This window comes from Podarcis pityusensis, assembly GCF_964106645.2.
Source record: "Podarcis pityusensis genome assembly, chromosome: 7".
Lineage (NCBI taxonomy): Eukaryota > Metazoa > Chordata > Lepidosauria > Squamata > Lacertidae > Podarcis > Podarcis pityusensis.
In genome coordinates, this window is record NC_138031.1 from 2,062,894 (window position 1) to 2,076,576 (window position 13,683).

The 13,683-nt window shown below is 48.9% G+C and overlaps 1 protein-coding gene across 1 annotated transcript in view; it reads right to left on the reverse strand.

The window, feature by feature from the left end:
* The window catches only part of RECQL4 (RecQ like helicase 4), a 38,226-nt gene extending 24,603 nt beyond the window's left edge, over positions 1–13,623 (reverse strand). The window contains exons 1-9 of the mRNA XM_081012483.1: positions 13,498–13,623; positions 10,506–10,615; positions 10,362–10,395; positions 8,726–8,835; positions 7,958–8,101; positions 5,520–6,643; positions 4,454–4,553; positions 2,271–2,400; positions 105–236 (exon numbers count right to left, since the gene is read on the reverse strand). Of these exons, the coding sequence (XP_080868609.1) occupies positions 105–236; positions 2,271–2,400; positions 4,454–4,553; positions 5,520–6,643; positions 7,958–8,101; positions 8,726–8,835; positions 10,362–10,395; positions 10,506–10,589 (1,858 nt within the window). The 5' untranslated portion in view covers positions 10,590–10,615; positions 13,498–13,623. The remainder of the gene's footprint in view (positions 1–104; positions 237–2,270; positions 2,401–4,453; positions 4,554–5,519; positions 6,644–7,957; positions 8,102–8,725; positions 8,836–10,361; positions 10,396–10,505; positions 10,616–13,497) is intronic.
* Positions 13,624–13,683: the final 60 nt, after the last annotated feature.

Genomic DNA, 13,683 nt, shown 5'->3' on the forward strand with positions numbered 1-13,683 from the left:
GCCCTGATAGAACAGCGGGAACTGACCTGTGACAAGTTCTTCCTGATCTGAGACCACATAGCATCAGACTGGAGGGTGCTACAGGTGCAGCCTTTGGCTCTCACCTGAGATCTTGCTGTAGGCTGTGTTGGTCATCTGAGCCACTTCCTCCAAAGTCAGCAGTGGCACCTCCTCTTCGGCAGCAGAGCCATCTCCCTTCAGTTGGGGGTCCGCAGCAGAGAGCTGCTCAGTAGCAGCTAAAGGAAGAAGAGATGCTGCTTTGGAGCAATCAAAATAATGGAAGGAAAATGCCTTCCCCTTTGGGAAAAGGCTGTAGCTCAGGAGTAGAGCATGTGCTTTACATCAGGGGTGGTAAACCCTAGTTCAGGGGCCTGCTGTGCCCCCCCAAACAGCAATTGCTTTGACCATAAAAGGTAAAGGGACCCCTGACCATTAGGTCCAGTCGTGACCGACTCTGGGGTTGCGGCGCTCATCTCGCTTTACTAGCTGAGAGAGCCAGCGTACAGCTTCCAGGTCATGTGGCCAGCATGACTAAGCCGCTTCTGGTGAACCAGAGCAGCGCACGGAAACGCCGTTTACCTTCCCGCCAGAGCGGTACCTATTTATCTACTTGCACTGGTGTGCTTTCGAACTACTAGGTTGGCAGGAGCAGGGACCGAGCAACGGGAGCTCATCCCATTGCGGGGATTCAAACCGCCGACCTTCTGATTGGCAAGCCCTAGGCTCAGTGGTTTAACCCACAGCGCCACCAAGACCACAAATTCTGGTAGCAGTGGGGTAGGCACAGCCCAGCACACTGGTGTAGATGCAAATCACCTTTTCCCTATTGATTATTTTGTTTGATTATTTGACGAGGGGAGACAGACAATGCCAGCCCCCCTCACCCCATTTGTACAGTTCAGTCGGGGGGAGAGGGTTGTGTTCCTGTGTTTTCATGCAAGAAAATGTGGCCATTTCAGCATATGGCCCCTGACATATTGACAAAGGGTGAAAGAGGCCCCTGGACCAAAAAAAGTCCAGCCCACCTTGCTTTACATGCAAAGGGTTCAATTCCTGGCATCTTCAAGTAGCTCAGGGAAAGACTTCCATCTTAAACCCTAAAGAGATGCTGCCAGTCAACTTATGGGCAATGCTAAGGCAGCCTCCTTCTGCAAAGATGGCCAGGGACTTGCCTATGGCCCAGGTTGCCCTGGGCTTTGGTGCAGTTGCAGGAAGACGACTAGACGTTCAGCTTCCTCGTTCAACTAACCTCAATGACTTATTACAGGCATGGCCAAACTTGGCCCTCCAGATGTTTTGGGGCTACAATTCCCATCATCCCTGACCACTGGTCCTGTTAGCTAGGGATGATGGGAGTTGTAGTCCCAAAACATCTGGAGGGCCAAGTTTGGGGGTGCCTGACTTATTATGCCCCAACCAGGAACTGTGGCAAGTGTTGGCCTGTTTCACTAGAACCATAGCTAAGAATATTACCCACAGTTTGAAGTTGGCTGAGTTAATTAAACAACCACATGCCACTAATGAGAGACCACCAGCCACACATCACTAGCAGCCAAGGTTAGCTGACAACTGAAGCAAAAATTCCCAAGCTCCATCTTGCAGCTGAGGTGGAGGATGGGGAAGAACCTGAGGCTCACACATGCAAAACTAAACCTTGAGTTTAATATTAATGTACAAATTCAGTCATTATCTGCTAGATGTGCTAATCCTATGGCCAGAAATAGTGTCTTCCTCAGAAAGCATTCCAATGTCACAGGACAATTCAGGGGGCCTTCATGTCCTTATGCAAAGGTTAGTGAAAAAGCATTTTCCAAATAAGGCAATGATTGGTTGGTTGGTTGGTTGGTTGGTTTTATCCCAGCCTTCATCTCACAGTCTTGGGGTGGGTTTCCAGTCAATTTAAAAATCCAAACCAAACCGAAGGAATGGCCAGAGCTGATAAAACATACCTAAAATCACCTGAGGATTAATAATAAAAAACATCTTATGGAGTCAACATAACAAAGTGGTCAACTGGTTTACAACGAGGAATTTTTACTTGTCTTTGTGCTTGACAGCCCGATCAAGACTCTGCTGGCAGCTTTCCTAATAAAAGGGCAGTGAGGACTTGTAGACATTGCAGGAAGTTGTGCAAACTCTGCAACTGATTCCTTCTCCTTTTTTGTGAGTCTTTGTAGCCATCCAAAACAAACTCGACAGGTCTTCTGTTCTCTTAATGCAAAGCATGCCAGTACCTGGTCTATCTGGCCATGACAGCCAGGGGGCCTTACCTCTCCCCTTGCACTGGGAAGCCCAGTGACCAAGTCCTCCACACCGGAAGCAGGTGTCAGAGCCTCGGTCCAAGCGCCTGCCACCTCCTCCAAACTGTTCCCCCTTTTTCTGCCACTTCTGCTTCCATACCTGTCAAGACACCAAAAAGACGCAGGCTAAGTCAATGGATGCCTCTCTTGCATCACTACAGGAGGTTGTGATCAGGCTGTGTGAGTCATGGGCTGGCCGAGGACCCAGATGATGGCTCCAGCGGCTTGTGGGGGAATCTGTCAGCAAATATTTGGCAGGAGGGTGCCCCAAAGTGTTCTCCCACCCCAGTTATCCCTGTGGTGGAAGTCATGAGCTCATCCCCTCTCTGATGGGCTTTCTGGGCTTGGCAAATGATAATAATAATTAATTAAAATAATTAATTTTATTTATCTGACTTCCTTAGGGCCCGGGACCTCTAGGGCACGGGTGTCAAACACAAGGCCCGCAGGCCGAATCCTGTGATGTGACAGATCCAACGGCTGCCTGAACCCTTCTCTCCTGTACTGTAAGTCCTACAGATACAACCGGCCCTTTGAGGGTGACCAAACTGCTGATGCGGCCCCCAATGAATTTGAGTTTGACACCCCTGCTCTAGGGTGTTGTTATTTAGGGACCTTAAGGTCCTCCTCGGGGCATACCGGGAAAGGCGGTCCAGTAGGTACGAGGGTCCTAGGCTGACACACAAAGCCCTGCCCTGACACACAAGCCCTGGTGCCACTGAAGTCTGGGAATAGCTCCATCTGCCCTGAAGGAAAGGGATCAACAGCCACCTTTCAGGAGCTGGAGCCACACCCACCCATCACCCAAGTCAAGGAGGAGTGAAATGAAAAGGGGGCAGAAGAGCTCAGCCCACCAGGAGGAGTGAGAGGCTGCAGGAGCACACACAGCTTTAGTGATTTTTTACCTCCAAGAGGTGTGCCTTCATGTACTGAGATCTATAAATTTAGACCTCCACTCACTGTCTAACCACACACTGATACACAAGCCCATGAGAGGTGTTGGGCTCTCCTTCCTTGGAGGTTTTTAAGCAGAGGCAGGCTGGCCATCTGTCATGGATGCTGTCAGGGGACTGCCATCAGAACAGGGGTGGGAAACAGAGGGGCAGTTGTGTTACAGGGAACCTCCGAAATCCTTGCAAAGCAGTTCCTCTTCCTGCGGTGGGGAAAGCCCCACCTCCAGCGGGGAAAAAGGGGAAAGGACCAGAGGATGCTGGTGGGAGCCTCAGCACCGCTCCTGGCCAAGCCGGCCAAGAGGGAAGCACGCACCTTCCGTCGCCCACCCTGCGCAGAGGTCTAAAGCGCAAAGATGGAAGGGAAAGGCTGGGCGTAACAAGGCTTTTATGTTGGGGGAGGTCCAGGAAAGCACTCCCCGATTCTGCTAGCGATTGAGGCAGATATGAACTTTGGGGTTCCGCACTGTAAATAGTTTTTGTACCTAAATAAAACCTGTAAAAGACAGGTCGGAGTCCTGCCTGGTTACTCGTGAGCCACCTTTGCCATCTGACAGATGCTTTAGCTGAGATTCCTGCACTGCCGGGGGTTGGACTAGATGACCCTTGGGGTACCTTCCAACTCTACAATTCTGTAACAACTGTGGCCTCCACCCAGTGGCGTAGTGTGGGTTGTCAGCACCCGGGGCAAGGCAAGTAATTTGCGCCCCCTAACCCAATAGTCCCTCGCTCTCTCTCCGCACCGCACCGCACGCCTGGCACCCCCCCCTCCACAGTGGGCGGCGACCCAGCGGCTCGGATCGGATTCGCACAGCCAGCACTGCAGTGAGAGAGAGGGAGTGAGCCAGGTAGGGGCAGAGAGCTGCGAGTGCGAGTGCGCCCCCCCCAGATGTTGCGGCCGGTGCAGCTGGCCGGCCCTGCACCCCCCACGCTACGCCACTGCCTCCACCCATGTTGAAGTGCAATGAGGCAGAGACCTACCCACCCCACACAAACAAATGAAGAAACGGCAAAACCGTTGAGAGTAGCTGTCATTTCCCAAAATGTTTTAAACATAAATATTCTTCATGTAAAACTAAATACAAAATTGAATTCAATTCCCTCCAGAGCAAACAGGCTACTTCAACAGTTGGAAGTTCCACTCAGATGTGATTCATTCTATTTTACAGGCTGTAAATACCACTGAGTCAAGAGGCAATTTACCTGCTTGCGAAGCTGTCTCCCTCTCAAAGCGTACCCTTTCACGTGAGATTTATTCTTGAGATTGATTCGCACAAAGTTGCCATCCTTCTTTGGTGGTGGTCTAGAAAGAGATAAGATCCCTTTATTGTAACGGTTCAAAATAGGGTGCCTCGTGTTTAGTTGTACTCTTGCTCAGGCCTTAACAATCACTGGCAAAAAGGCACAAAGACTTAAGCACCAAAGCAGTCCTGATTCCCACCAGCCCCTAAAGACCCTAAGGGACTGTATTTCTCAAAAAGGTTCTGAGATCTCTCTTCTCTCTCTCTCGCTAGGTGAACACAAGTCTTTGAGGGTAAAACATCCTCAAAGTGGAAAAGGAAGGATGACACTGTAGTGTTAATAAAACAAAACCATGCAAGGTGTCAGCACGGAGAAACCCTGTAGGAAGGTACTGCATGAAATTACTATTTTATGTGACAGAATTCTGGTGCTGGAGGAGACTCTTGAGAGTCCCATGGACTGCAAGAAGATCAAATGCATCCATTCTGAAGGAAATCAGCCCTGAGTGGTCACTGGAAGGACAGATTGTGAAGCTGAGGCTCCAATACTTTGGCCACCTCATGAGAAGAGAAGACTCCCTGGAAAAGACCCTGATGTTGGGAAAGATGGAGGGCAGAAGGAGAAGGGGACAACAGAGGATGAGATGGTTGGACAGTGTTCTCGAAGCTACAAACATGAGTCTGACCAAACTGCGGGAGGCAGTGGAAGAGTGCCTGGCGTGCTCTGGTTCATGGGGTCACGAAGAGTCGGACACGACTAAACGACTAAACAACAACAACAACAACAAGTGACAGTAATTTGTAGAATGCAAAATCAGGGTAGGGACATCAGGAGAGATGGACTGCATAAACCATTCACTTTCTAGTACAAATTTATGAGCACATACCGAAACAGAGGAGAAAATGTTAGATTAAGTTGTACTTTTCGAGGATGCCACTTTTTCTCTTAAACAGCAACTCTCCAGGCTATTCCTTGGCCATGCAAGAGGAGCAACAATCGCCAGCTCCAGAAAGCTCCCTGGACATACCTGCAGGCCAGACTGTTGGATCTCTCACTCTGTCTGGGACACTCCTCCCCATCAACTTCCCCAAGGAGGTTTTCAAAGCAAACTGGGGTGCCTGTTCCACTTTTGTCTTGTGCCTCAACAATGTCCTGATCATCAAAGCCGTATTCACTGAGCCCTGGCTGTTGACTAGCACCACACAGTTTTTTGAAGCGGCTTCCTCCCGCTACCTCTTTAGTTCTCTTGCGCTTTACGCCAGAGGTGCCACTGTGGGACCTGTCCTTGCCATCATCTCCGTGGGCTTCAGCATCCCGTTGCCTCTTCTTGCAAGAAGCTTTCCCTCTCTTAGAAGGACTCCTCTGCTGCCTGTCCTCCACTTTGCAGAAAGCACCACTCAACTGCGGCGAAATTCCTTCCCGAAGCTGCATCTCGGTTTCCTGAGTGGCCTCCTTGGTGCAAATCTCCAGTTTGCGGCTATGCTTGAAGGCAGAAAACTCACCTTTGCCCTCAGAGAGTGCTACGTTTGCACCTGTTTTGCATGGGGTCTCACCCGCAGGATGGTTAGCCTGCCCACTGGGCTTGCAGTCATCTCCAACACTTTGGACCAGGGGCTGGCTCTCCACCGCATCTCCTTGACTGTTTTCCCTGGGAGAATTGCAACACTTCTCCTGTTCCTGCTCTCCAAGGTAGGGAGGAACACCCCCTTTCCCCTGAGAATTGTGTCCTGGTGAGCTCTGGTCTGGATCTGCCCTGCCGCCTGGGATAGGAGAGCCGTCTCCAGGGAGCCCCTCTCTTGCCTGCCATTCTGCCCCTTGGCACCTGTCCAGCCAACCAGGATCCAGGCTACTCAGCCGCTTGGTCAGTGTCTGCTTCAGCTGCCGAAACTTATCCAGCAGAGGTGGCGGCCTTGGCTTTGGGTCAGAGCAAAGGAGCTTGTTAGGAATCAGCCCTGGGAATGAAGGTGGCAGGAGGGTTTCAAGTTCCATGGGATCGGGGCAAAGCAGCTGATCTGGGCAATTGTTTAACAAAGGAGCCTCAGGTGGTTTGGGAGACCCAGCCATTGCGGTGGTTTGGTGCATGTCCTTCTGCGCCGCTGTGACTGACTTCCTCCTGGGGGTAAGGGATTTCCTTAACGTTACAGGGCGTTCCTGAGATCAAAAGTAAAATTCAGTTAGTTTCCAGCAAGTGAACCTACCTATACCCCCAACACTTTCTCCTCTTATTTTATACCAGAACAGAAAACCTTTGAAACTAAGCACAACAGACATCTTTCCCTCCCCTACTGGAAATCTTTGCTAAATGGATAGCTCTTCCTCAGCAAGTTTTGAACCACATAACAAGTCTCAGGTTCCTTCCGTGGGGTTTCCAGTTAAAGGAGATCAAACACCAGGGCTGAGAAAAACCTTAGACACCCAGTGAGAGCGGACAAAATCTCACTTAGTATTCAGAAATGCGTGTTCATGCGTCTGCAAGGTCAAATTATACAGATAAGTAATTATTTAGGTAAGGGAAATGAGCTCAGACTTTCCAAACAGCCTTATCCCTTCGTCTGGTTCAAGGTGCTCATCAAGTTTGCAGACATCATTGAAATGGAAGGAAGTGCAAAGACTAGATCATATGGCAGGCATAGATTAAATGGAGTTAGTCCTTTTGTTTCTTCAAGGATCTTCAGCCTTCAGAAGCTGCCCTAGAATCATAGAATCATAGAGTTGGAAGAGACCACAAGGGCCATCGAGTCCAACCCCCTGCCAAGCAGGAAACACCATCAGAGCACTCCTGACATATGGTTGTCAAGCCTCTGCTTAAAGACCTCCAAAGAAGGAGACTCCACCACACTCCTTGGCAGCAAATTCCACTGTCAAACAGCTCTTACTGTCAGGAAGTTCTTCCTAATGTTTAGGTGGAATCTTCTTTCTTGTAGTTTGGATCCATTGCTCCGTGTCCGCTTCTCTGGAGCAGCAGAAAACAATCTTTCTCCCTCCTCTATGTGACATCCTTTTCTATATTTGAACATGGCTATCATATCACCCCTTAACCTCCTCTTCTCCAGGCTAAACATGCCCAGCTCCCTTAGCCGTTCCTCATAAGACATCGTTTCCAGGCCTTTGACCATTTTGGTTGCCCTCCTCTGGACACGTTCCAGTTTGTCAATGTCCTTCTTGAACTGTGGTGCCCAGAACTGGACACAGTACTCCAGGTGAGGTCTGACCAGAGCAGAATACAGTGGCACTATTACTTCCCTTGATCTAGATGCTATACTCCTATTGATGCAGCCCAGAATTGCATTGGCTTTTTTAGCTGCCGCGTCACACTGTTGGCTCATGTCAAGTTTGTGGTCAACCAAGACTCCTAGATCCTTTTCACATGTACTGCTCTCAAGCCAGGTGTCACCCATCTTGTATCTGTCCCTGCACTCAGCCTGGGCTCAAGGCTAGAATTAGTCACTCACCAATCACACAAACCTTAATAGCTGATCCCAAGTTGCATTTCAGCTTCATGCCAAAATACTTTACAGAAGCCTGCAGTGTCTCTTGATCCTGCGGGGTCAGTTTAGGAGCCATATTTCCTCGATTCAGGTGCGCACCCCAGCAATCTGACTCAGGTACCTTGGAATAGAGACGAGGGGAGGGGGTGGGAAAATACTGGTGGAAGTTTTAGAAGGTCATTATGGCATGCAAAACAAATTTTTGTAAATTTTAGTTGCAAATCGTTCCTCTGTGCAGAGTTAAGTTTAATAGTTAAGTTTACATATCTATATTGTAGTTCGTTTTCCATGTAACTGCTATCATTCTCCAACTATTTATACTTTTATTACATTTATATCCCACTTTTCCTCTAAGGAGCTCTAGGTGGTATTCATAGTTCTCCCAACTTAGTCCCCACAACCATGTGAGGTAGGTCAGTCTGAGAGTGAGTGATTGGCCCAAGGCCACCTAGTGAGCTTCATGGCTGAGTGGGAATTTGAACCCTGGTCTCCCAAGACGTGGTCCAGGCCTCTAACCACTACACCACACTAACACCTTATTGCCTTCTGAAAACAGTTCAGCCCCCCAAAAACATCATCTGGTTCACATTTAGAGGCTGTAGGTGGCAAAAATGGAGATGGGGGTGTTAACAGGCTGCAGGGGTTTTTGATCTGATAATAACAAACATGGGCTCAAGCCTTTCCCCTGCAAGGTCAGTGCCCACAGACAAGATCACAACTGCAAAACACAAAGCTCCTTTGTTACCTGTTCTGTTACTGGCAGCTCCTGAATTTCTTTCTGGCAGATGGCTTCAGATCCAAGGAGGCATTGCTGTCCTTTGGTTTCTTTCAGTGCCTTGTACTCTTTGTACAGTTCTGTGCACAAATAGCAGTTCAGAATGACTTCTAAGCTGACGAGGAATTACCTGCCCAAATCAACTCTGGGGTCTATCAAACCCAGCATACACACTCTCCCTCAGGTAGTAGTAATATTCAGGTGTGATGGTTCTACAGTAGATAATGATTTGAGAAGAGCCCGTCTGTAGGGAGGTCTTGTTCTGATAGTATATGTTTAGAAATTCACCCACTAGGTTAGGCATTGAGGCCTGCAGCTTGAGCTGAACGAAACCACAGTAAATGTTGCAAGGGGCTGAGATGAAGAGATGGAGAGCTTCAATGCACAAAGTCCCGTCCCCCCCAATCTGACAGGCCATGGCTCCACAGAGCTGCTGCCAATCAGGAATGACAACACTCTAAAGATGGACTGTTGCCCTGAATCTCCTTAAGGCAGCCAGCCAGCCACAGTACCTTTCTGCAATCATGTTTCCATGTGTTATAAGGGGTTAAATTTCACAGCTACTGGAAAAGCATATTAAGTATATGGGAAAGCATTTTGTACACTGAAAACCCCTACACAAATAAAACATATTTAGATGGCAATGGCCCAGTGCTGACTATATAAGTGATTAAGGCACATCATCTCAGTGTTTTGGGGTCTTGTGTTGTCTGTGTTTGGGGTCTTGCCTGAGTGTTGGGGTCACTCTGTCTGTGAATCGGAGCCTGTGTTACATCTTGAATTTCTGGAGCAACAGGAATACTTTATATCTGTATCTGCAAAGCTTACAAACTATATGTCTATATATCAATGTCTGGAACTGTTTTACTGAACCTAATCTTCTAAAGCAGTAAACTATTTTGGATCTGCCTGTGTGGTAAATGAAACTGGGGGCAACTTCTGCTACATAGGTGCCTCACCTCAGATCCCTAACAGTATTTGTTATTCAATTAGGGTTTCTCAGCTCTGCATCAATACTTTAGATTTGCAATGCTACCTTGTCTTTTATAATGTTTGTATACTATTGTTTAACTTCATTTATTTTCTCTTCTGCAACGCTTCCCATTGAGGCATTTGCAGGGGAAAGGTGCTGGAATAGAGAGGTTGCCCCGAACCAACCAAGCTCTTCCTACCTTAAGACAATGTGTTCTTAAAATGAGCAGTGGCAATTACTGTATTTTTTGCACCATAACACTCACTTTTTTCCTCCTAGAAAGTAAGGGGAAATGTCTGTGCGTGTTATGGAGGGAATGCCTACGGGTGGCATGCCTACGGATTTTCCTCCTCTAAAAACTACGTGCGTGTTATGGTCGAGTGTGTGTTATAGAGCGAAAAATACGGTATTCTGCTAGTTGAATTTTTGTGTTTTAATTAGGAGGAGTTACAGGGTTTTAGAGTTCTAGGCGCTCCTTACCACCATAGGGAACTGGGAAGCATACACGTGACTCTGGGGACTTGCCAGCTGATTTAAATTATTCCAAAAATAAAAGCTGTCCCCTTGATTAACATCCCTTCCACTACTGCAGTACACAAAAACAAATATGCTATGGAGAAAAGTCACACTTACGTCTGACCTCTTCAGGAGCCGTTGCAACATCAGCCTAGAAAACAGGTGCAAATTTGTCAGGATAATTTTAGAAATGTGAATGGCTACAGACGTGCTGTCAGCAATAACTCAAATGTCCATCCTAGTCTACAGTGTTCCAAATACCTTTCCAGGTTTCCTCTGGTGCTCCTGAAAAAACAAAACCTCCCAGTTTTTCAGCAGGCGTTTCACCTTGCTACATCTGTCCATCGCTCCCCAAGACAGGCTTCCAAAAACTGCACGAGAAGACAGAAGTTTTAGGTTAATATGTTCCAAAAGAACCCTCCAAAAGAGCTGGGTTGGTAGCAGGCAGGAGGCCGCACTGCAAGTCCAGAATATGTTACACAGCAGGCAATTCATAATTGGAGAATGCAACTTTCAGATTTAATATTGTTCATAAATTATTATTATTATTATTATTATTATTATTATTAAAACAGTGTAATCAATATAGATGACATTAGAGAAGATAGACTGACTCCCTTCTTACTGTCCTTCAGCCAGCAGGTGAAGACATTCTAGTTTCAACAAGCTTTTCGGAACGGGATGCTTTTAAGGAAATGGCTGGTGCTGTGCTGTTCTTATTGTAATTACCTGTATGTTTTTAATACATCTTATTAAAACACCTCTTCAACTAGGCGTGTTTGGCTGATTTAAGGCTTTTAAAATGTGTTTCTTTTACTATGTATTTTGTATTCTCATTTTGTGTTTTTCTGTTGTGAACTGCCCTGGGACCATTTATATGGTGGCATATAAATTTGATTATTATTATTTTCTCCTACAGATAGAGAACCTACATAAGGACTCTATACGGGCTCTTAGATACCCCATAAGGGGAAAGGAGCAGTTTTTTCTTATAACACTATAATCCGAAAGGAAAGAGAATGCACATTACTTCTCTGCCAAAGTATGCTCTGGCACACATTGAAGTCTCTCACATGCCTGCATCACATGTGAACTAAGTCAGAGGAAGTTCTGAGGGAACTTAACTCTTTTGGGATTCTTTTTTTTAAAATATATATATTTATTTCATTTTAATACACCACATACAAAAAAGAAATACGAAGATAAACAAATATCCATCACCTGCTAACAACTAAGACAGAAAAAAATAAAAAACAACAATATATTGAATAGTGCTCACAATACATTTAACATAAAATGACTTTTTCCTATATAGCTGACTTCCTGTTTACTCCTTACTTCTATTTCTCATCCATTATTCACTGCCATATTATAGCATATTTTGGGTTTAATGTTATTTATTCTATACTAGGTTTTCCATTAGATTTAAAATTCCTACTTGAAGTTATTCAAACGCTGCTACAGACTTCAAACTGCCATTACTATTTTTCAAATAAATTTTAAAGACTTCCCGTTTTGTGGTGAATACTTCCTTTGATTTATTTTTTATTCTTTCTGATAAATGGTCTAATTCTGCATATTCGGTCATTTTTTGGATCCACTCTGATATAGAAGGGGCTTTATCACTTTTCCGATTTGTCGCAATGAGTATTCTTGCTGCAACAGTAGCATAGAGAAATAGTTCTGCTTTTTTAGGAATATCCAAATCTGTGATTCCTAGTAGTTACCGGTAAGCTTCTGCTTTTTGCTAAAATATATTTTTAGCATTTTTCCCAATTCGGAATGGATATCCTCTCAGAACACCTTGATTTCTTTACATTGCCACCACATGTGATATAGATTTTGGGATTCTTAGCTGGACCCACTAAGGGTGCCATGATCAAGTTCCCATTGGGATTCCCCCGCCCCCCACAATGAAACACAACACGGTGGCAGCCATCCCTGTACATGATAAAGATAAGCAGGAGACCCCTGCCCCGAAGAGGGGCACTAAAAGGGACCCAGGCATCCGGGGATCCCTCCCCCTCCCAAGGCTGGAAGGAACCCAGGCGTCCGGGCACCCCCTCCTCAGGACACTGGAAGGGACCCAGGCGTCCGGGCACCCCCTCCTCAGGACACTGGAAGGGACCCAGGCATTCGGGGATCCCTCCCCCTCCCAAGGCTGGAAGGAACCCAGGCGTCCGGGCACCCCCTCCTCAGGACACTGGAAGGGACCCAGGCGTCCGGGGATCCCTCCCCCTCCCAAGGCTGGAAGGAACCCAGGCGTCCGGGCACCCCCTCCTCAGGACACTGGAAGGGACCCAGGCGTCCGGGCACCCCTCCTCAGGATACTGGAAGGGACCCAGGTGTCCGGGCACCCCCTCCTCAGGACACTGGAAGGGACCCAGGCGTCCGAGCACCCCCTCCTCAGGACACTGGAAGGGACCCAGGCGTCCGGGCACCCCCTCCTCAGGATACTGGAAGGGACCCAGGTGTCCGGGCACCCCCTCCTCAGGATACTGGAAGGGACCCAGGTGTCCGGGCACCCCCTCCTCAGGATACTGGAAGGGACCCAGGCATTCGGGGATCCCTCCCCCTCCCAAGGCTGGAAGGAACCCAGGCGTCCAGGCACCTCCTCCTCAGGACACTGGAAGGAACCCAGGCGTCCGAGCACCCCCTCCTCAGGACACTGGAAGGGACCCAGGCGTCCGGGCACCCCCTCCTCAGGACACTGGAAGGGACCCAGGCGTCTGGGCACCCTGTCCTCAAGATACTGGAAGGGACCCAGGCGTCCGGGCACCCCCTCCTCAGGACACTGGAAGGGACCCAGGCGTCCGAGCACCCCCTCCTCAGGACACTGGAAGGGACCCAGGCGTCCGGGCACCCCCTCCTCAGGATACTGGAAGGGACCCAGGTGTCCGGGCACCCCCTCCTCAGGATACTGGAAGGGACCCAGGTGTCCGGGCACCCCCTCCTCAGGATACTGGAAGGGACCCAGGCATTCGGGGATCCCTCCCCCTCCCAAGGCTGGAAGGAACCCAGGCGTCCAGGCACCTCCTCCTCAGGACACTGGAAGGAACCCAGGCGTCCGAGCACCCCCTCCTCAGGACACTGGAAGGGACCCAGGCGTCCGGGCACCCCCTCCTCAGGACACTGGAAGGGACCCAGGCGTCTGGGCACCCTGTCCTCAAGATACTGGAAGGGACCCAGGCGTCCGGGCACCCCCTCCTCAGGACACTGAAAGGGACCCAGGCGTCCGGCCGCGCTCCCTTACCTCGGCCTCCTTCCCACCGCGCTCTGAGGCGATTCCCTTCTTCCCGCGCGCCCGCCGCGCCGACCAATCGGCGACGGTCCTCCCGCTCGAGGGGCGGCGCCTGCCGCGCCCCAATCAGGAGGAGCCGCTGGGGTGGCAGGGAAGAAAGAAAGGCAGGCAGCTGGTCTCCTTGGCAACCCCGTGGGG